Raw genomic sequence first — 23,421 nt, 5'->3', positions numbered from 1 at the left:
TAAAATAAAAAAGAAACAAAGACACAAAACAAAAAAACCTGTTCCCCACAACTTCTTTAAGTCAGAATTGCTACAAAATCTGACTGTTTTGAAATTTATGCCCTCTCCTGGAGACCTTGACCTCCCTCTAGTGGAGGAGTGAAAGGACTCTTGGTAAAAGTCCCTTTTACTTTACCCTAAAAAACCAGAATAATCAGCACATGATTAATCAAGAATGCCATTTAAAAAGAACAGATTTGAGGAAAAAGGCATGTAAAATGTAATCTCTTAAATCTATTAAAATTAAGCAATATCCTGTAGAATTCAATAAAGCAGAAAATGTCCTCCCTGGATGGATACAAGTCATGAGAAAAAGAAATTAATTCCTAAAATTGTGCACACTTTAAACGTAACATATTTAATTCACGTACTGTATATATCAGAGTCATCTGTTAATATCCACACTTTGAAGTAACCATCTTTGCTAGCTGTAACCAAGGTGGGCTGTTCAGATTTTTCTGCATTGCAGAAACAGAGAGCTGTAATGCAGTCTTCGTGTGGCATGTTAATCTTAGTGTTAAGAATAAACCTAGCGGGAAGGAAACCACAAATTTATTCTTGCATGAGGACAAAGTGATGTATAGAAGAATTTCTGACATGCTGTACATTTTACAATAGCATCTTGAACAACAGGCAACTGATAATCACCTAGAATGACAAACAATTGAGTGCTCTACCTTTAATGGCCACAGGATGCAAAGAGTTCTAATATATCACCTTTGCCCTTTTGTAACTTTAGAGAACATTACGTGTACTAGTCAACCCAGTGGTACAAAATGAGGATAAAACAGGTCACCAATCAATGATACTCAAAAGCCTACTGTATCAAACTCTGCAGGAACTTGTATAGAACCCAGATTCCTGCCTACTTTTGAAAATAAAAAATGGAATGGCTGTGAAACACCCCGCTTGGGCCAAGGAAAAATAGACAGGAAACTACTTAGTCAAACTGGCTGGTCATTATTTACTATTTTTAGTCACCTAAATGACCTCTTAAAGCTTGTTTCGAGCTTAGAGGGCAACGCTATGAATTAAAGATAACTAGGACTGTGTTCTTAAAAGAACATCAAGGCAGCATAGGGTTGTGATTTTTAAAAAGCACAAGTTATAAAAACAGTGACTAGGAACAACCACTTAATCTCTCTGGGCCTATTTCTTCACCTATAAAATATAGACAACAGGCTTATCTTACAGTGTTCTTTTGAAGAGTAAGACAATGGGTACAAAGCTCTAAGCCAAGTTCTTGGCACACAGCAAAGATTTGATAAATGGTTATTATAGCCACAGTACGAGAATGGATTCCTTATCTAATCACAACATCCACGCTACACTATACTACGCTACACTTCTACCTATACTCCCTCTTTTCCAAAGGCAGTATGCTGTTTATGGAAGTGCAAGGGAACATTTGGATTCTAATCCTGGATTTGTCTAGAATTTGGTATTATGCCCTTGAGGAGGTGTCACTTTTCCATGTGTCTTTATTCATTATGAGATGACATTATGATTTAGAGGACACCAGTGCTTTCTCAGAGCAAAAACCTTAAAGGTTTTATTAGAATAACACCTCTCCCGTATCTCTAAATCTAAACCTTGTCAAGATGAAACATCTTAAAGACAACTGAAACCGTAAAATGGGAAGTGAAATATTTTATACTTTGAAATTAAGTGGCTACACAGATAGTATTACCCTTGTGTTTTCTTATTATACATCCACAGTTTCATTTGCAATTCAAGCTCAGTTTCCTTTTCTTGCCGCTGTTCCACTGTTGCAAGCCAGTTACCAAAGCAGCCAAATGCAGCCTTTGTTAGTTCAATTTGGATCAGACCATAATCATTAATATATTCTTGCTGTATAATATCTAACTGATGAGTAAAAAAAAAAAAACAAAAAAACCAAAATGTTTATTAACATAAATACACAAACGTTACAGCATTCAAGGAATGATAATTAACTACATCCAAGACAACTTCTATAATCTATAGTAATAGATTTTTAAATAAAGGTAAACATGAACTAATTGTTACTGTGGACACTAGAATTATCATTAAAAAAGGGAACACATTATATAGTATCAATTTGGTGGTAATTATTCTTCAATGACCTTGAATATTAGCGATTACTAACACCCACTATATGATACAAGAGAACCGTTAATTTATAGTAGTGCTTTTCTTTTGTTTCTAAGAACATACAGCTTTACATCATCTCAAGGCTAGATTCTCCATCACTAGAAATAAGCAGAACAGAAATAAACCTACAATCTTTAAGAAATGAAAAAGATAGCCAATGTAAGTAGGCAGCATTTATTTATGGTTGTTTTACAAAATCCCATTTCCTTGCCTATACTAAGTAAATAAAATGCCTACTATTAAGTGTACTAAATGCCTACAATTTACAGGTATTATACTTGAGATAAGCATAAAAAGATTAATACGCTTCCTTTTTTTTCGGGGTCTAAAGGCCACGGTGAGAGAGCTAGTGTCACAGTTGCTATGACAGAGATCTATAAAGAGTACTGTGGGGCACAAGAAAAGTGGAACATCTGGATTGGACTTATCAGGATTGTAAGAAGTGTTCCTCTTTAATCGACACTGAACATTTTATCTTCAATATGTGAATATGACAGTGTTTCACTACGAAGCAGATACAAATTTGTATTGTCAATCTACCTATTTTTGTTTCTTTATCCTTGTGACTCAAAGGCACAGATGTATAGGACAGCTAATAGGAAGGCATTCTGAAACAAAAGATAGAGAGAGCAAGTGCAGGGGTGCCAACTGGCTTACATTTAATCTGCAACTGTGGCCTCAACGGAATTATGCTCTGAACAACGGAACTAAGTAACCATGAATAATACTATGTTCAAGTAAATATCTGCACAGGATCTTGTTTTAAAGGCTACTAAACAAGCTGCTTGACTCCAGTGGTATTGTAAAAAGCTTTCATTAATTTCAAGGCTAATGAATCAAAATCTTACATTGTATAACTGCTTATCACTCTGGAGAGAATAAAACTGCAAGTGGCCAGGCTTTCCATTCAAAACCAAAGCTTTAGTTCTTGGATCAATCATCAAACCAGTGAAGATACTCCTATCTGCAGAAGTAGTGACAAATAACAGGTGAAATCAGAGAAATATGCACTCTTTAAAATGTTCATGATTCCAAATCCACTGAGTTCTGCAATACCTTTCACTAGGCCTTGAATTACTGCGGATGCCTCAAGGTTTCGGTGAATAATTATTATCTCTGTGGGTAGAAAAAAAATAGGTATTTAAATATCAATAGGTTAGAGAAAGCTTGTCCAACCTGTGGCTCAGGGTGGCTTTTTATGCAGCCCAACACAAATTCATAAACTTTCTGGAAACATTATATTATTACTGTTTTTAGCTCATCAGCTATCATTAGTGTTAGTATATTTTATGTCTGGCCCAAGACAATTCTTCTTCCAATGTGGCTCAGGGAAGCCAAAAGATTGGACACCCCTGGGTTAGAGCTTCAAGGTGAAGGAGTCATCTGAGTTTATATCATTCTGAAATATACCAGAATACAAAACAACCCAGTAAGTTCAATGAACTCAGAGTACTACTAGAAAATCAGGAATATATTTTGTGATTTAGTGGAAAATCTAGGGGTGGGGATAGGGGTTTTCTGTTGGAGTCTTTAAGTTTTTTATCAGTTGCGCCTATTAACACATTTTAAGTGATAATGCAAAATCTATAAAGAATATATCTAATAAAGATAGTTTAACTCTTTCATGCCACTAAATGAACTGTTCACAGTTATGTTCTTTTTTGAAAGAAAAGGAAGTGGATTTACAAAGACACCATAGTCTAGGCTGAGCAGTCACTGGTTGAACAAAGTTTTGGAGAAATACAAGACCACCTCTATTTCTATCAAATCTACAGGACTCATGCCCCGAGGTAACAGCTGTATCAAGAGAATCTTGCAGTATTCTTTTGAAAATGCCACGTTTATGAAAGCACCAATGCCTTCTTCCAAACCTTCCCTTTACTTCCCCACGTCATCCCACACTAAGACTTTGAAAATGTAAGTGGCACATCAATAACCAAATATACTTAGCCTCCACTTGATAAAAATAATTCTCAAAAACGTTGAATTCTGGTGGTGCCTGGGGGTAGAGGGGGGTGGATAAGAGAGGAGTAATGCAAGGAAAAGAAGGCTTATTAAATCTCATATGCTACTCTTAGTTTTATGTCTCTTTATTCTCTGTTCCCTACAGATGCTAGCTAATTTATGGTGTTTATATATTTCCTCACAATAAAAGTTTAGACTTACTATTATCAGAGTGAGAAGTGCAGAATAAATCTCCTGCAGGCGAGACTGAGATATGTTCAATAGTAGCTCCTAAACGTGGGAGAAACTCCTTATTCTTCTCTGTTGCATCGCGCCACTCTACAAGTACGGATTCACGACCGCCACTCAGCAGGCTGGTGCCTTCATATCCATCAAAGAAATTAAAAGGACGGTGTTTTGGGGAAAAAAGAGAAAGAAAAATATAATTAACACTTTATTTTTTCCTACCGTACTAGAGAAATAAACTCATTTAAAGCTACAAAAAGTGTCTTCATATGTTTTAATATACTCTGAAGACAAATGATCACTGGCTCAGGAATTTTTTTTCCAGTGATATCTGATTAGTTTGTTGCTGACCAACTCTTCTGTCGACAACTAGAAAAGCTGGACAAACAAACATCTTTTAGGACAAGACAGCTTTACTGATAAATTTTTCGAAACACTTAAGAAATAAACCAATTTTATACTCTTACATGTAACCAAAAGAGGACACTTCCTACTTTGCTTCACAAGATCCTAATAATACTATACCAAAAATATTATATATATATAAAAAATACAAGCCAATTTCATGACAGATGAAAACTCTCAAGTAAAATACTATACCAACGATATATTAAATGGATATCATGTCATCACAGAGTTTACTGCAAGAGTGAGATTACTTAACAGCTGAAAAATAAATTAATGGAACCCCACTTACAGAACAGAAGGAAAAAATCATGATTATTTGAATAGATGCAGAAAAAGCAAATGACAGAATTCTATACCCATTCATGATAACACCTCTCAGAAACTCAGGAAGGGATGGGACCCTTTGAATCTCATCAAGAATACCTGGATAACATCTATAGAGAACACCACACTAAAAGTTAAACTATCGAAAACTTTCCCTTTGTGATTAAGAATACTATTACCATTTTGATTCAATGTTAACTGGATGTCTAGTGCACTGAAATGAAACTGGAAAGGCTTAAGGATTGGAAAGAAGGAAATAATCACTTCCATGTTCACAGACAGCATGACTACATCAAGGCACAGCCAAAATAGTTTACAGATAAACTTACAAAATAAGTAAATTTAGCTGATTATAAGAGAAATATACAACAATCATTTTTATTTTTCAATACTAGCAAGTCAATTAGAATATAGAGTAAAAAATACTATCAAAAGACCATCAAATGTCTAGTGAAAAATATATGTGAGAACCCTACAGAAAAAAAATCCTAACTCACGGAGATAAAGACCTAAAAAGTGGAAAAGTATTTATTATGATTACAAATTAAAATACTCAATACTATAAAAACATCAATTCTCCTCAAACTGATCAATAGCTGTATTGTCAACACGGTAGCCACCAGTCAAATGTGGCCACCTAAATCTAATGGTTTGAAAACAAACAAAAACCTGCAAGAGACTGTCTTAATGACTACATGGATAGATAGGACACTGTTTCAGACTGTTTTCTCAGAAGTATTCCATCAAATAACCATTTTTCATTCTTTCATGAATCTAAAACGACTGGTTTTAAAGATCACTGGTTGATAACGGGGTTTTTATCAAATTTTCTAAAGCTGTAGGCTGATAAAATCTAGCTAAACAGAAGACTAAAGGTATGTAGTTGTGATGTACACAAAATTAAGAAGTTGAATCTGATATATACACATATGATACATTGTGCATACAGTTCATATATGCCTTAAGTTATAAAGTTTTCAACAACAACTAAAATCTGTGTTTCTTTTACATTTACACAGCTATTTTTTTCTTTTTCTATTAACTCATACCTACACAGTCAGTAAGGACATTTCATTGAAAACTACATACTGTAACCATTATTTCTCATTTTAAAATATTCATGCTACTTGAAATATAACATCAAGAATTCAAATCGTGGCTGGGCACGGTAGCTCACGCCTGCAATCCCAGCACTTCAGGAGGCAGAGGCAGGGGGATCATCTGAGGTCAGGAGTTTGAGACCAGCCTGGCAACATGGTGAAACCCTGTCTCTACAAAAATACAAATAATTAGCTGGGCGTAGTGGTGCGTGTCTGTAGTCCCAGCTACTTAGGGGGCTGAGGTGGGAGGACCGCTTGAGCCTCGGAAGTCGAGGTTGCAGTGATCCAAGATGGTGCCACTGCACTCCAGCTTGGGTGACAAAATGAGACCTTGTCTTAAAAGAAAAAAAAAACAAAAACAAAAAACAGACCCTGCCTGGAACATATACAGATGTGTACATAAGGATACCAAGCACTCACTAGTATTTTCGGGGTGTGGAGTGGGAAGGAGGGTAGAGAATACAAATAAGTAGCCTACATTGTCTCCATACACTAGTCATTACTCCCTAAACCATAATCGGGTTGAAGGTGCCTCTTATTTTCTGGGGCTTCTGGGCATTAAACCTAAGTAAGCCTCTAAGGATCCCACAGCATATGGTACCATCTAAGACTTGTCCTTTCAGTCTCCAGGAAGACCTGCAGAAAGAAAAATCACTTTTCCTGGTTTCTCATTTTTTAAATTATTATTAAAGTTCTAGGGTACATGTGCACAACGTGCAGGTTTGTTACATATGTACAAATGTGCCATGTTGGTGTGCTGCACCCATTAACTCGTCATTTACATTAGGTATTTCTCCTAATGCTATCCCTCCCCCCTCCTCCCACGCCACGACAGGCCCCGGAGTGTGATGTTCTCCATCCTGTGACCAAGTGTTCTCATTGTTCAATTCCCACCTATGAGTGAGAACATGCGGTGTTTGTTTTTCTGTCCTTGCGATAGTTTCCTCAGAATGATGGTTTCCAGCTTCATCCATGTCCATGCAAAGGACATGAACTCATCCTTTTTTATGGCTGCATAGTATTCCATGGTGTATATGTGCCACATTTTCTTAATCTAGTCTATCATTGATGGGCATTTGGGTTGGTTCCAAGTCTTTGCTATTGTGAATAGTGCTGCAATACACATACGTGTGCATGTGTCTTTATAGTAGCATGATTTATACTCCTTTGGGTAGATACTCAGTAATGGAATGGCTAGGTCAAATGGTATTTCTAGTTTTAGATCCTTGAGGAATCACCACATTGTCTTCCACAATGGTTGAACTAGTTTATAGTCCCACCAACAGTGTAAAAGTGCTCCTATTTCTCCACATCCTCTCCAGCACCTATTGTTTCCTGACTTTTTAATGATCGGATTCTAACTTGTGTGAGATGGTATCTTATTATGGTTTTGATCTGCATTTCTCTGATGGCCAGTGATGATGAGCATTTTTTCATGTGTCTGTTGGCTGCATAAATGTCTTCTTTTGAGAAGTGTCTGTTTATACCCTTCACCTACTTTTTGATGGGGTTGATTTTTTTTCTTGTAAATTTGTTTGAGTTCTTTGTAGGTTCTGGATATTAGCCCTTTGTCAGATGAGTAGATGGCAAAAATTTTCTCCCATTCTGTAGGTTGCCTGTTAACTCTGATGGTAGTTTCTTTTGCTGTGCAGAAGCTCTTTAGTTTAATTAGATCCCATTTGTCAATTCTGGCATTTGTTGTTATTGCTTTTGGTATTTTAGACATGAAGTCCTTGCCCATGCCTATGTCCTGAATGGTATTGCCTAGGTTTTCTTCTAGGGTTTTTATGGTTTTAGGTCTAACATTTAAGTCTTTAATCCATCTTGAATTAATTTTTGTATAAGATGTTAGGAAGGGATCCAGTTTCAGCTTTCTACATATGGCTAGCCAGTTTTTCCAGCACCATTTATTAAATAGGGAATCCTTTCCCCATTTCTTGTTTCTCTCAGGTTTGTCAAAGATCAGATGGCTGTAGATGTGTGGTGTTATTTCTGAGGCCTCTGTTCTGTTCCATTGGTCTATATCTGTTTTGGTATCAGTACCATGCTGTTTTGGTTATTGTAGCCTTGTAGTATAGTTTGAAGTCAGGTAGCGTGATGCTTCCAGTTTTGTTCTTTTTGCTTGTCTTGGCAGTGTGGGCTCTTTTTTGGTTCCATATGAACTTTAAAGTAGTTTTTTCCAATTCTGTGAAGAAAGTCATTGGTAGCTTGATGGGGATGGCATCGAATCTATAAATTACCTTGGGCAGTATGGCTGTTTTCACGATATTGATCCTTTCTATCCATCAGCATGGAATGTTCTTCCATTTGTTTGTGTCCTCTTTTATTTTGTTGAGCAGTGGTTTGCAGTTCTCCTTGAAGAGGTCCTTCACATCCCTTGTAAGTTGGATTCCTAGGTATTTTACTCTCTTTGAAGCAATTGTGAATGGGAGTTCACTCATGATTTGGCTCTCTGTTTGTCTGTTATTGGTGTATAGGAATGCTTGTGATTTTTGCACAGATTTTGTACCCTGAGACTTTGCTGAAGTTGCTTATCAGCTTAAGGAGATTTTGGGCTGAGACAACAGGGTTTTCTAAATATACAATCATGTTATCTGCAAACAGGGACAATTTGACTTCCTCTTTTCCTAACTGAATACCCTTTATTTCTTTCTCCTGCCTGATTGCCCTGGCCAGAACTTTCAACACTATGTTGAATAGGAGTGGTGAGACAGGGCATCCCCGTCTTGTGCCAGTTTTCTAAGGGAATGCTTCCAGTTTTTGCCCATTCAGTATATTGGCTGTGGGTCTGTCATAAATAGCTCTTATTATTTTGAGATACATCCCATCAATACCTAATTTATTGAGAGTTTTTAGCATGAAGGGCTGCTGAATTTGGTCGAAGGACTTTTCTGCATCTATTGAGATAATCGTGTGGTTTTTGTCTTTGGTTCTGTTTATGTGATGGATTACGTTTATTGATTTGTGTATGTTGAACCAGCCTGGCTTCTCATTTTTAGGCACACAATCTTCTCTAGTATGTAGTAACTTTCTTACAGGACCAGTCACAATAAACTGACATAACTTTCACCACATGGGTGTGAGGACACTAAAAGTAAACAAAAACAAGATGTACTTCTCTGTATTTCTGTTGAAGACCACCTTACTTTAAAGGTATTTTTACTCTCTATAGCTACACTACACAAAGCTGCGACAGAAGTCATGCAACTTAAATGAAATAATGATGGAGATTAATTTAAAATAGTTAATGTCAAATAAGGCCATGTAACAGTTAAAAACAAGAGCTTTAAAATCAGAACCAGGTCTAAATCCCACCTACTCGCCATGTCATGTTAGGCTAATTATCAAATCCAAATCCTACTTCCTTTATCTGTAGAATGAGTATAATGCCGCTCATTTCCTAGGGTCAATGATTAAATCAGATAATGGATGTAAAATGTTAGAATAGTTACTTGCACCTGATAAGCTACAGTTATGGAGGACACACAGTTATGTAGACAGACATACCTTCAAAACGTCATATAATTTAAATAGGTTATTTATGTCAACAACAGAGATTTTTATCACAAATGTACACTTTAGAGCTTTGAAGGGCTTCAAAACCCTCAGTACATTGTGCTGAGCAAAGCCTCAAATACAGGGGTAATACACAAGTGTTTGGAATTCATTTGGCCTATGCACTTTTAAATCTTCCAAACTAAACATACAGTGAATTAAAACACTTGATTCATATACTTCAAGTTCATTTTAATAATTAAACCTGCACTTACCTGTCACTGAAAATGCCAAATCCATAACCATATCATGGTGCCAATGTAAACATGTGTATGTATATTTCTTATCATCATAAAAATTCCTCCTATTGGAGAAAAACAAAACTCTTATTTTGACCATAGGTTTAAGTTAGGAAAATAATGGCATGCCAAATATAATAAACATAATATATAACCAAACATAATAAATCATAATATGAAGCCTTCTGGTCTTAATGTGCACACTTTCTATTTCTAACCAGAGTGACTGACTTCCATAAATAATAAGCCATCTGTGGTACCCTCCTAGATATTCACTATTGTCAGTCTTTCCTTTTAGGATAAAGGCAAACAAAAAAAGTTTTCTTCAATAAATGATTATAGGCAACAATAAATTTTTCACTTGCTTTGTAAGCCCAAGGCTAGAAATCCTGAAACAGAAAGTCTGAAATGAAAAGCACACAAAAAAGGAAAGGGTGTTTCCTTGGACTCAGAGATAGCCCTGTTCTACAGGACTAACATAAAATAGTACATAAATGATCGCCATGCTCTTCATAAGTAAACTGACCAAAGACGAATTTTGCCATCCATGTGACCAGATGCGATGCAGTCTTCTGTTGGGTGACATGCTACACATGTAAAATTGTTCTTAGCATGCTTCTTATTTCTTGATGATGATAAAGTAAACCTAGGAAAAAAAAACAAATTCCCTTAATTATTAAAGTCTCTTGGTGAGTGGTGATGTAGTTAAGTAAGGCAGAGTTCCCAGCAATAGCAACCGAAATTGTAGAGCTCTGAATTCAATAAATATAACTGCAGGATTTTTTTTAAAAAGAAAATTTTGATCAAGAATCAAGCATGCTGTTTTGTAAACGTACATTAATATACAATATAAATTCATGTAACTATTATTCTACCATAATAATTTATCTATGGAAGCCACTGACATTTAAGTAGAGATTTTAGTGATTTTTTTTGGCCTAGGCAAAGCTTGTTCAAATTTCTCACTGAACCTACGTTTTAGCATGAGGCATAATCAAACCTGAGACATTAGATCTGAGACAATGGCTAATGCATCTGAAAGGACAAATAAAAAGGGATCAATCTACTTGTTATAATATCTAGCCTATTTCTTATTCTTTGGCTGAATACTTGTCAATCTTCAGGCTCTGAAGAAGTCAGGATCCTTATTATACTAAGAAGAAAGCAATCGGCCAGGCATGGTGGCTCACACCTGTAATCCCAGCACTTTGGGAGGCTAAGGCGGGTGGATCACCTGAGGTCAGGAATTCAAGACCAGCCTGACCAATATGGTGAAACCCGTCTCTACTAAAAATACAAAAATATGCCTGGCCTGGTGGCAGACGCCTGAAGTCCTAGCTACTCAGGAGGCTGTGACAGGATAATCACTTGAACCCAGGAGGCGGAGGTTGCAGTGAGCCGAGATCATGCCACTGCACCAGCCTGGGCGACAGAGCAAGACTCCATCTCAAAAAAATAAAAAAATTAAAAAAAAGAAAGCAATCTTGGCAAGGTAAAAGGGAAGAGGTAGTTATTACTTTCAAATAGTAACTACTCAATACTTAGCACTAGCTGCTCTAAATATGTCACCTTATTCATCATTACAACTCTGTTAGGTAGATATCTCCATTTCAAATATGTTTTAAATTGAGGTGCATTGGGGATCAAATAGACTAAATCTGATCCAATTAAAATTTACATATCCCAAAGCCTATATTCAGTCCTACATTCATAAAATGGCAATGAGAATCATGTGGTGAAACTCTGTCAAACTACATCCAACTCTGACTCTAAGAATGCAGACTAGAATTTAGGTGTATAGGGCTTTTGGCCAGAAAAAGCTTCCTAGGTTTTCGTGACAGTATGGTTAAAAACGATACCTCTATACTTCACAGTCTTACACTCTCTTGTAATGTAAAAGTAGGAATAGCTCTGGATTATAGGTACAAGGAAGAAATTATAATGAACCCTTGAGGAAATAAAATAAAGCTAATAAAAAATAATTCTTACCTTGATGTTGTTTTCTTTTTGAAAAAATAAACAGACAAGTAAAATTCCCGTACTGCAGCAACATATACTCCCTGGTATTTCAAAAAGAAGATAAACATTCATAAAAATAGTCAACGCTTTTTTTTTTTTTTTTGAGACAAAGTCTCGCTCTTATCCGCCAGGCTGGAGTGCAATGGCGCAATCTCGGCTCACTGCAACCTCCGCCTCCCGAGTTCAAGTGATTCTCCTGCCTCAGCCTCCCGAGTAGCTGGGATTACAGGTGCCTACTGCCACGCCTGGCTAATTTTTGTATTTTTAGTAGAGACCGGGTTTCACCATGTTGGCCAGGCTGATCTCGAACTCCTGACCTCAGGTGATCCACTCGCCTCAGCCTCCCAAAGTGCTGGGATTACAGGCATGAGTCACCACGCCAGCCTAACACTAAAAAGAAACATTCCCCCACGAAAGTTAACTGTAACTTTGTTCAGCTGATAAGGGTATATTAATATGATATCTTCTACTTTGGCTGTAGAAAGAATAATCATACTATTAAAACAATGATAGAAAATTAAAAGATGAACTTAGGTCTTAAATCCTAAAACTAGACTCTCAAGCTTAAAGTACAATGATTAGAATTTTTTTCCATTAGGAATAATTTACATACACTAAAATGCAATGTTTGACATACATGTACATCTACATAACCACTGCCACAATCAGGATCTCGAACATTTCCTTCCTCAGAAATGCACCCCGCCCCCTTTACAGTCATTCCTTAATGTCCCCACCCCACCTATCTGTTTCTATCACCACAGCTTATTTCTCTGCTTGTTGTAGAATTTCACGTTCATGGAATGGTAAAATACACACTCTTTTGTGCTTGTCCTCTGTGGCTCAACATCATCCATCATCTTTCTGAATTTCACCTACATTTTCATGTGTGTTATTAGCTCCTTTTTACTGCTGAGTGGCATTCCACTGCATACATATCACATTTGTTTATTCTCTTGCTGAAGAACATTTGGATTAATTTATATTTTGGAGCTACTATGAATAATCACTCTTGTACACATCATTTTGTGGTTATGTTTTCATTTCTTTCTATGTAGGAATGGAATCGCTAGGTAAATGGATCTAACTTTGCTCTATATCCTGTCAAAATTAGCTATTCTAGTGGACCTAAAGTGGTACGTTGCTATGTTTTTAATTTGTATTTATTTGATGACTAACAATGCTGAAGAATGCTGACATTAATGATGTTAAAAAAGTTTACTCTGAGAAATTAACTCTTTTCAGAATAATGCCAGAATAATGCTACAAAACTTAAGACTAAAGAAACATGCTCCTATAGTGATGTCCGGAGGCTTTTCATAGCATTTGATTTTAAAATAGTAAAGTAACTGTTAACAGCGAATGGCTGAAGAAATCACAGTATAAACATCAGTTATTATTTATGAAAAAACATGTTAGTATACACACAGGCTGCAAAGTTAAGTGAAAAAAAAGATAAAAAGACTTCTGATCTTAATTCTTTTTGGGAAAAGCTATTTTAAGAATGTTAAGAAAAAAGCCTAGAAAGAGATTCTTCAATGATCACTAGTAAGATTATAGGTTTTATTTCCTCATTATATTTTTCTGTAGTTTCCAAATTTTCTATAATGGGCATATTAATTATGAACAGGGAGGCCATAATTTCTAAAGACACATAGTCTAAGAGAGTTTACCAAGGCAATAGGACAGAATACACAAAAATAAGGATAGTCCTAAAAAAATGTATACCATAAATACATGCTAAAGCAATGAAGAGGCTTCTTAGTGACTAATCAAAATATAGTAATTCAAGGGAATATAAAATCACTGTAACATAAAATGCTCAGAAGAGAGATTGCAGGAAAGAAATTTTAGGTACAAAACAGAAAACCAACAAAACAAAATTTACCTCGTTTCCAAAGGCAATGCACTTGGGTGACTGGTTTATGTAATCCAAAACAAAGGACAGCTCCTTGGCTTCTACTTCCTGGCTTGATGATTTTGGCAGTTTCACTGAAACCAGCTGAAATATATCTAGCCAAAGGAAGCTATATTAATATAAAGCTTCTCTAGAGAGAGCAAACGTGCATTTATTCATATGATTTTTTTTTTTTTTTGAGACGAAGTCTTGCTCTGTCACCCAGGCTGGAGTGCAGTGGCGTGATCTTGGCTCCCTGCAACCTCTGCCTCCCAGGTTCAAGCAATTCTCTTGGCTCAGTCTCCCGAGTAGCTGGGAGTACAGGCCTGTGCCACCACGCTTGGCTAATTTTTGTATTTTTAGTAGAGATGGGGTTTCACCATGTTGGCCAGGCTGGTCTCGAACTCCTGACCTCAAGTGATCCACCTGTCTTGCCTCCCAAATTGCTGCGATTATAAGCGTGAGCCACTGTGCCTGGCCCTATGAAACTGCTAATCAGTACTCTAGAATGTATTTGATGCCAAGATAATAATTCTAGGCTAATCTTGAACAAAATATATCTTAAAGTTGGACTCTTTGTTTGAATGAACAAGTTTTAAATGGAAGTCTAATTCCATAACTCATGTACATAAATGCCCCAAATATATAGAAATAGAAATCAACTTGTGTCTTACTGGTGCATTGTACATTCCAAAGTATTAAGCTGAGTGTTAAAATGGAAAAAGAATATGAATGTTGGTGAATTGAGTAACCAAATGCAACAAACCATCTGAGAGTTTTCAGAAATGCTATCATGGGCCTGCCATAATATTTATAGGGTAAAATCTCCTTTCTTGTAATACCAACAAATTCTTCTCTTTATATCCCTTTAAAAAGTATCTCCTTAAGGGTATTCTTTTTACTCACAGTAAAAGCAAAAGTCCTTCCAATAGCCTATGATGCTAAATATAATCTATTCTTCACTGGCTCACTCCCGCCTGCCTCCCTTCTCCAATATAGCTGCACAGCTCTTCTTCTCTTATTTAATATTTATTCCTCCTATGTTGCCCATTTCCGCCCCCTGCTTTATTTTTCTCTAGACCACCTTTCATCTTACTGTATCATATTAACTGATCCAGTCAGTTTACTACTGGGACTTAGAAGTGTTTTGTTTTGTGCAACCATAACAGTATTCAGCACACGGTGGGTGCTCAATTAAGTGGTGAATGACTATATGACACATAGTCAAGAAATAATACCATCAAAAATAACATGTAAACAAGAGCCTAATTTGTTTTTAAACCAGATAAGTAACTGCAATATGATTTTCAGAGACTCTGCTTTTGGGCTGTGGAACACAGATAACACAAAAAGGGTACACATATATGTATATGTTTTTGTATTTGAGTATGAGAGGCCCATGGTACAGTAAGTAAGCCATAAGCACAGGGGATCTTTTCAAGACTGACTCACATTTTTATGTAGCAGCTATCCAGATTTTCATATGCTGGCTGCCCATTATATGCCAAGTACTGAAGACTAATAATAGATCTCATTATGAGAAGAATTTAGATTACAACACAGGATCTTTACTTTAGATCAGTAGTTTTCCACCCTGTCTTGCATATTAGACACAACTGAGAACTTTTTCAGTAAACTAGGCCCCAGCACACAGAAACTTACTAAGTTCTTCATGTTATGTGCAGTCAGTGTTTCGCATCATGGCTAAAAAGTTTTGCTACAGCTATTGGCAACTACTTTTCCAACTGAGGAATTATGGAGTGAGTATAGGAAGTTGCTAAGAAATATGAGTGATGAGCAGAATCACCTGGGATGATATTAAGAATGCAGATTCCTAAAGTACATCCCAAACCTAGTGATCAACTGCTCATCAGGAAGATTAGGAATCTGAATTTTTCGTAAACATGTGAACTGTTATCAGGAATCCATGTATTCAATATACAAAATCGAACTTAAATATCAAAAAAAGTGCTATGTTTGAAGTAGTCATCTGGCAAGATGACTGAATTATTTTTAAGAATGTTGCCATCTCCAGAACATTTTTTGAAATGTCCTTTGGAGGTGGTTTAGTGATCCTCCCACCTCAGCCTCCTGAGTAGACAGGACTATAGCCACCATATCTAACCTACTTTTCTTTCTTTTTCTTTTCAGAGACAGGGTCATGGTATATATTGCCTAGGCTGGTCTCAAACTCCTGACCTCAAGCAATCCTCCCGCACTGGCCTCCCAAAAAAGTGCTGGGATTACAGTTGTCAGCCATCATGCCCAGCCCCACTATCATCTTAAAGCTGCTTCATATTCTTCATTCTGAACACAACTGTATTTTATAGAGGACACCACAGGATACAGTAGCATTCTTGAATCTGGGGATCAGAAAATTTCTTTAGATGTGACCTCATGTCAGTGTTCTGTTTTATCGAATTCTATGATAAAGGACAATTATTTGTAAGCACTGACAATATTCTAGGAATTCCTAAAATGCTGATGCACGGCAGTTTCAATGGAGTAATGTTCCAAAGACAGTGAAAATGTAATTAATGATAACTGAGTCACATTATTGGTTCTTAATATCAACCAATTTTTTTTTTTTTTTTGAGACAGAGTCTCGTTCTGTCACCTAGGCTGGAGTGCAGTGGCGCTATCTCGACTCACTGCAAGATCCACCTCCTGAGTTCACGCCATTCTCCTGCCTCAGCCTCCTGAATAGCTGGGACTGCAGGTGCCCAACACCACGCCTGGCTAACTTTTTGTATTTTGTTTAGTAGAGATGGGGTTTCACTGTGTTAGCCAGGATGGTCCAGATCTCCTGACCTTGTGATCTACCCACCTCGGCCTCCCAAAGTGCTGGGATTACAGGTGTGAGCCACCTCGTCTGGCCAATATCAACCAATTTTCTATGCCATTTCCACCTTGACTCAAAAGAGTAAGAAGTGTTCAATGATGGATAAAATGATAGTGATGCTTAAGAATAACAGATTTAAGTTCAGCAGAAAGACAAATTCTATCCATCTTTGTAAAGCAGATTTAAAATTTGAGGTCTGCAGTCTGCTATTGCAACTACATATAAAATAATCCTTCCCTCACTGCGTATTTCAGAACTTATACAAAGCCTCTCCAAATGAACACAATAATGACAAAAGCAATTTAAATGCCCATTCTAAAAACTGTTAGCTTCAGATTAAAACCAAAATGTTAAATTTTGAGAAACTGTAAAATGTAAAGAGCCACTCAGTGCCATACATAGTAAGTTAATTACACCATACCTGGTTTTTCTTTATTTACTATAGCAAAGACAGAATCCTCAGCTTGGGCAACAGTAAAGAGGGCATGAAGTTTACATCCAACTGTGAAAGTCTGAAAGATAAAGAGCACCATAGTGTTTACTGTCTGTTCCTTCCAGTAGAACATAAAATCCATTAAGGCAGGGATTTTTACCTATTTTGCTCATTGCTGTATTCCCAACATAAGGAGAGTACCTGGCCTATAGAAGACAACTGATACATATTTGTTAAATACCCTTTCAAGTTTCCTACATATAGATCTGATTCTTTTTAATGGTTTTATGGTATTGTATTGAATGTATCATAATTTTAACTGATTTCAAGGTCATATTTAACTTTTTTCCTACCATAAACAATGCTATAAGGCCTTTGTGTACAGGCCATTATTTCAACAAGAGATTCTTAGAAGTGAGACTGCTGTAGCAAAACGTGTTTATTGATTTTCAGTTTTAACTCTCATTGTGTACAAAAGTGCCTGTTTCTCTATACTTTACCTATCACTAGATTTTTTTCAATCTACAATTTGGCTAAATTTATGAGGGGAAATATTGTGTCATTTGTCTTAGATTTCTTTATTAATGAGTTTAAGCAGCTCTTTATATTTATTGGCTAATTGTATTTCTTTTCTGTGAATTTACATATTCCTACTTTATGCCAATTTCTTCTACCAGGCTTTTAGTTTTTCCTTATTGGTTTTTGGGAATATTTTTGTATATGTGGAATAGTATCTTTTGTAAATATCTTCTCTCAGCTTTAACTTGTCTTTTACAAGTGGAAAATTTTTATATAGTCAAATTAATTTTTTTGATGCTATTTTGTAACTTGTTTAGGAAGTCTATTTAAATATTTGGCCTTATAGAAAGAAACAGTACATCTACCATTAAATTACACTGCCTTTTTTTTTCACATAAGGAAAAGTAAAGATCAATCCACATACCTTTATTAAGATGCCATCTATATAGTCCCACAGTTTAATTGTGCCATCAAGGGAACAAGAATATAGCTAAAAGGGTAAAACAATACAAAATTGATTAAAAAAAAGAAATTCATCAATATATCAAATGAATAATTAAACGCTGATGGGGCATTTTCTATTCATTAATTCACGGTTAATCTTAAAGAGGTAGAGTCATTTATTTACATTGCTTCTGCAAAACAATCTTTTCACAGCTTTCTGCAAGAAGCAGATCCATCCTTTTCAAGTTTTAACTAAAAGAGAGAGGAAAAAAGTCGACATTCTATCTTGAAGAGGGAGATGTTAAGGTTTTGAATGAGATATGAAAAGTACCTAGGTGCAGTGGCTCCCATCTGTAATCTCAGCACTTTGGGAGGCTCAGGCAGGTGCATCACTTGAGGCCAAGAGTTCGAGATCAGCCTGGCCAACATGGTGAAACCCCATCTCTAGTGAAAATACAAAAATTAGCCAGGCGTGGTGGCACATTCTGTAATCCTAGCTACTCGGGAGGCTGAGGTTGCAGTGAGCTGAGATCACATTGTTATACTCCAGCCTGGGAGACTGAGACTCTCCAAAAAAAAAAAAAACCAAAAACACACACACACAAGAGCTTGTTGCTCTTCCTGCCAGAACTCAGTTTACTCAGTTTTATCAGCCAAACTCCTTTCACCTTATATGAATATTAAGGGAGTGCTTCTCAAGTGACTGAAGAATATTCTGCTTAAAAAAAATTTCTTCCAATCCATCAAGGACCAATACTTTCATAAAATACAATAGAAATTATAATACACTTGGATGCTATGGCAATGTCAAAGTGTTTTGTGACACCCACTTTCTGTACTCTTATACAGAATAGTAACTAATGGTTTAGGACACTGGTCTGTGGACCATACTTTGGTAGTACCGGAAAACCTTACTAACACATAGGTTTACTTTTGTTCTAGTGTACTTAGTTTTAATAATACTAAGTTTCCACTAGATTTTTTTTGTTGTTGTTGTTACAGGAAAATACTTTGCTTATAATGTTGACAAAGAATTTTAATATTTTTAAAGAAAGCGGCAATTTTAGGATTTCTGTAAATAGAGACATGGACTCAAAGAAGAGAAATGTAAAAATGTTGGAGTAAAACCATGTTATCTATCCAAGTCAAAAAATTATAGTAACTAGGAAATTTATATCACAATTACTGCATATCAGAATCATAAATATGGACTAGTAGAATGTAACAAGTCAAACATATAATTACTGTCAAAACGATGGTTAATACACAAATGCTGTGACTCCTAAGTCCAGAACTGCTGCCCCTGCACCTCAACCAAATCTACTGATAAAACTGCCCTTCTCTAATTTTATTCACTTTTAGTCACCTGAAACAAAGATTTTATGCAATGTGTCTACATTTTTTTTTTTGCTATAAAACTTAGTATATGGACTTCACAAATTTCAATTTTAACAAAATAATAGTTTTGCTATTGAAAACATTCAAATACCACACATAGTGATAAACTTTTGTCAAACCCTCAGAGGATGGCAAGGATAAAATATGTACTTGGATCCTGCAGGAAAGTTACCTAACTTTGATTTTTAGGAGTAGCTCATTTAATTTTGGAAAGAAAAGATCGGTGCTACTTTATTTCCTTTGGAATAAGAGTATATGGCAATGCAAATCCATCCTTGATCAGTAATTTCCAAGTTGGCTGTGACTTATCCAGGAAAATGGAATTGGATTAAAAATAAGAACAAGAACAAAATGTTGTTGAGATAAAATTTTAGTAGATTTGCTGAAACTTAAGAACAGAATTAAAATGACCATTTCATTATTCTTAAATACTGAGAAAGAAGGGCTGCTTTGTGGGGGAAGTGGGAAAATCTGCACTAAATTAAATTCCCAAATTTGTCTTGAAACTAACTAATTGACCCACTCACCAAATAAATTTTCTTATCTAGATACCGGTATTAAGACTAGGCAATATCTAGAGTAAGCCAGAGCCTCACTTCTAAAGGAACAGATCTACCAAATCAATACCTCCTGGCCCACATTTTTCAAAATGTGTTCTAGAAACCAAACGGTTCACAAGTCAAGTAAGTTTGAGAAACACCAAATACTACATACCCCTTTTGGACATTCACAATGCATGTAAGGGAACCTAAGAAGACCTACAATCAATAAATACATTTACCTGTGCCAAGCCCTTAATTTCAGAAACTCATACAGCCAAGAATATCCTTCTCAAGTAACACTTATTAGCATTCTGTGGAACAAATGATTCACAGAATACGCTATAGGCAATGTAGTTTAGTAAGTGAAAAATACCCTACAACTGAAAATAAATATTTTGCTTATAACCTGGAAAGTTTCCCAGCCAAATTCGACTCGAATTTTTCTGTAAAGAACAAAGCCAATCTTAAAGTATTCAGCTATAACTGTATGACACCTGTAGATGGTTGTTGGGGTTAAGTTGGATTCCAGTCACCAGATTTCTGTGTCCATGCAGTATGTGTACACACTCTTCTGTAACTGTGCTGTAAACTTTAACAAAGTCTCCAGAGACACAGAAGATATACCTGGAAAAAAAAGAAAGAAAAGTAAGTTTTACATACTGTATTAGTCTGTTTTCACACTGGTGAAAAACACATTTTTCATCATTGTTTCAGTGGTCTTGAACTCCCAGCCTCAAGTGATGCACCTGCCCGGGCCTCCCAAAATGCTGAGATTACAGGTGGGAGCCATTGTACCTGGTGCTTTTCATATTTCATTCAAAACCTTACCATCTCCTTCTTCAAATTTATAAAGGAAACAGATTTAATGGATTCGCAGTTCCACGTGGCTGGGGAGGCTTCACAATCGTGGTGGAAGCAAAAAGCATGTCTTACATGGTAGCAGGCAAAAACAGAACTTGTGCAGGGGAGCTCCCCTTTATAAATCCATCAGCTCTCGTGAGACTGATTCACTACCACAAGAACAGTATAGGGGAAACTGCCTCCATGATTCAGTTATCTCCAACTGGGTCCCTCCCACAACACGTGGAGATTATGGGAGCTACAATTCAAAATAAGATTTGGGTGGGGACACAGCCAAACCATATCACATACTCGACAGGTAGTAGGATCTTTTTACTGTCCATGATAAAAATGCAACAGAGGTTTCTTTTGGTATAGTTTAAGAATTGTGGCCGGGCGCGGTGGCTCAAGCCTGTAATCCCAGCACTTTGGGAGGCCGAGACGGGTGGATCACGAGGTCAGGACATTGAGACCATCCTGGCTAATACAGTGAAACCCCATCTCTACTAAAAAATACAAAAAACTAGCCGGAGCTTGCAGGTGAGCTGAGGTCCGGCCTACTAGCTCTCCAGCTACTCGGGAGGCTGAGGCAGGAGAATCCGGCGTAAAAAAAAAAAAAAAAAAAATTGTATACTCAAATTTGTGTGCCTTTTGTCTATGGGGACATCTATGACCAATCAGTTCATTAACTCAGAAGAGATTATTAACTCAGAAAAGATTAATGACGCCAATGTCATATCTCTTGCCTGTTTGTAGACAGAGGCTATAAATGGAATTATCCTGCAAAAACAGCCAACTTAACCAAGTTGCCTGCTCATTCAATGGATGCAGACAGTGTGCTAGTCACTATCAACTATTATTCTTCAATAGTACTGCCAACAGCAGTGTTTTTCCATGTCCCCAACCTCTCCATGGTTCACTGGCAACACCAGCTTACAAATGCTAAGTCAAAGGTTCTGCTCCAGTTGGTGAGGTCTGGGCCTTTTGTACAGAAAAATACAAAGACTTTATTCCATTTTTTTTTTCTTGTTGCTGAAATGCTGGCTTTGCTTTGTCTTTCTGGATTTGTGGATTTCTTCCATGTAGTAGCAGCTACTAAATTACTAAAAGTGGTTAAGTTGGGGCACTATTTGACTTTCATGATACCATCACAGAACAAGGCTCAGAAATATAAATCTTCTTGTATCTTCCAAGTAAAAAATATTTGCTCCGTGCCTATTATATCTATAGCAGTACTCTTATTTATGGTTTCACTTTCCCTGGTTTTAATTACCTACAGTCAAGATCAATCTGAAAATATTAAATAGAAAATTCCAGAAACAACTCCTAAGTTTAAAATTTTATGCCATTCTCAGTAGTGATGAATTCCCCTTGTCTCACCTGAGATATGAATCATTCCTTTTTCCAGCATTCTCTGCTGTAGACACACCTGCCAGTTAGTCACGTAGAAACTGTCTAGGTTATCCTATCCACTATTGCTGTACTGTAGCACTTATGTTCAAGTAACCCTTATTTTACTTAATAATGGCCCCAAAGTGTAAGAGTAATGATGCTGACATACTGTTATAATTGTTCTATTTTACTAGTTATTGATGTTAATCTCTGTGCCTAATTTATAACTTAAAATTTATCATAAGTATATATGTATAGGAAAACATATAGTATATATAGCATTTGGTAGTACCTGTGGTTCTAGGCATCCACTAAGGGTCCTGGAACATATCCTCTGTGGACAAGGGAGGGCCACTGTATTACAACACACTAAGAGTAAATCTGTTGCAAACTGGGACCACTACTATCCTATTTTATCAGTTCAAGATATTTGATTTTCACATGTTCATCTCTTGGAAATTAGGATGCATCTTATAATCCATGGAACCTTGTAAGTGCTGTCAGCCAGGAGGCATGGTTGTATGAAATGGTATAAGATCAAGAATGTATGAGCAACAAAGCATTTACATAACCTCCCCTTTGGCTGCAGCCTCTTCTCCACTCCCATGAGTACTTCACTTCAGAGGCTTAACATCTCCAGCGTGGACCACTCTTCAGGGCTTCCTACAGTCTCCAGGTACAGTCCTTCAATGCAGCTTTGACAGTCACACCAGACTAATTTTGCAAATTTGACCATATCACTTCCTCAGATAAAGTTAAAATCCTTTAATGTTTTCCCTCTGCCTTTAGGAAATGATCCAATTTCTTAAGGCTTTGGTAGTCTGATCCCAGTCTAACCTGAACTACTTTTTCACTTAACATTGTGCTCTATTAAAATAGTTCATAACTCCAACAATTTCCCCCATCCCCCAGACACACCCTATCAATATGAAAGAAATTGTTTAGATATGGCTTCCTTGAGACAGTGGTGGGTAGGGGGCTACTGCTGGCCAAGAAAACTTTCCCTAATCGCTTCTGATAAGCTTCCTCAGAAAAAAGGAATGTCTTCTCTTCTGGTTTCTCAGCAAAGAACAATGGTTTCAATTACTTAAGTGCAATCCTTCAAAG

General features: G+C 36.6%; 1 protein-coding gene across 1 annotated transcript in view; it reads right to left on the bottom strand.

The window, feature by feature from the left end:
* Positions 1–23,421, bottom strand: part of WDR75 (WD repeat domain 75) — a 36,443-nt gene that overhangs the window by 8,566 nt on the left and 4,456 nt on the right. The window contains exons 2-13 of the mRNA XM_003907720.4: positions 20,577–20,706; positions 18,123–18,188; positions 17,168–17,258; positions 13,896–14,020; positions 11,978–12,048; positions 10,515–10,634; positions 9,965–10,053; positions 4,339–4,497; positions 3,229–3,288; positions 3,021–3,136; positions 1,730–1,905; positions 411–568 (exon numbers count right to left, since the gene is read on the bottom strand). Coding sequence (XP_003907769.1) covers positions 411–568; positions 1,730–1,905; positions 3,021–3,136; positions 3,229–3,288; positions 4,339–4,497; positions 9,965–10,053; positions 10,515–10,634; positions 11,978–12,048; positions 13,896–14,020; positions 17,168–17,258; positions 18,123–18,188; positions 20,577–20,706 — 1,361 coding nt within the window. The remainder of the gene's footprint in view (positions 1–410; positions 569–1,729; positions 1,906–3,020; positions 3,137–3,228; positions 3,289–4,338; positions 4,498–9,964; positions 10,054–10,514; positions 10,635–11,977; positions 12,049–13,895; positions 14,021–17,167; positions 17,259–18,122; positions 18,189–20,576; positions 20,707–23,421) is intronic.

Source organism: Papio anubis, chromosome 10 (assembly GCF_008728515.1).
Source record: "Papio anubis isolate 15944 chromosome 10, Panubis1.0, whole genome shotgun sequence".
NCBI lineage: Eukaryota > Metazoa > Chordata > Mammalia > Primates > Cercopithecidae > Papio > Papio anubis.
Note: the sequence above shows the minus strand (reverse complement) of the source record. Positions and strands in the feature narration are given on the sequence as shown.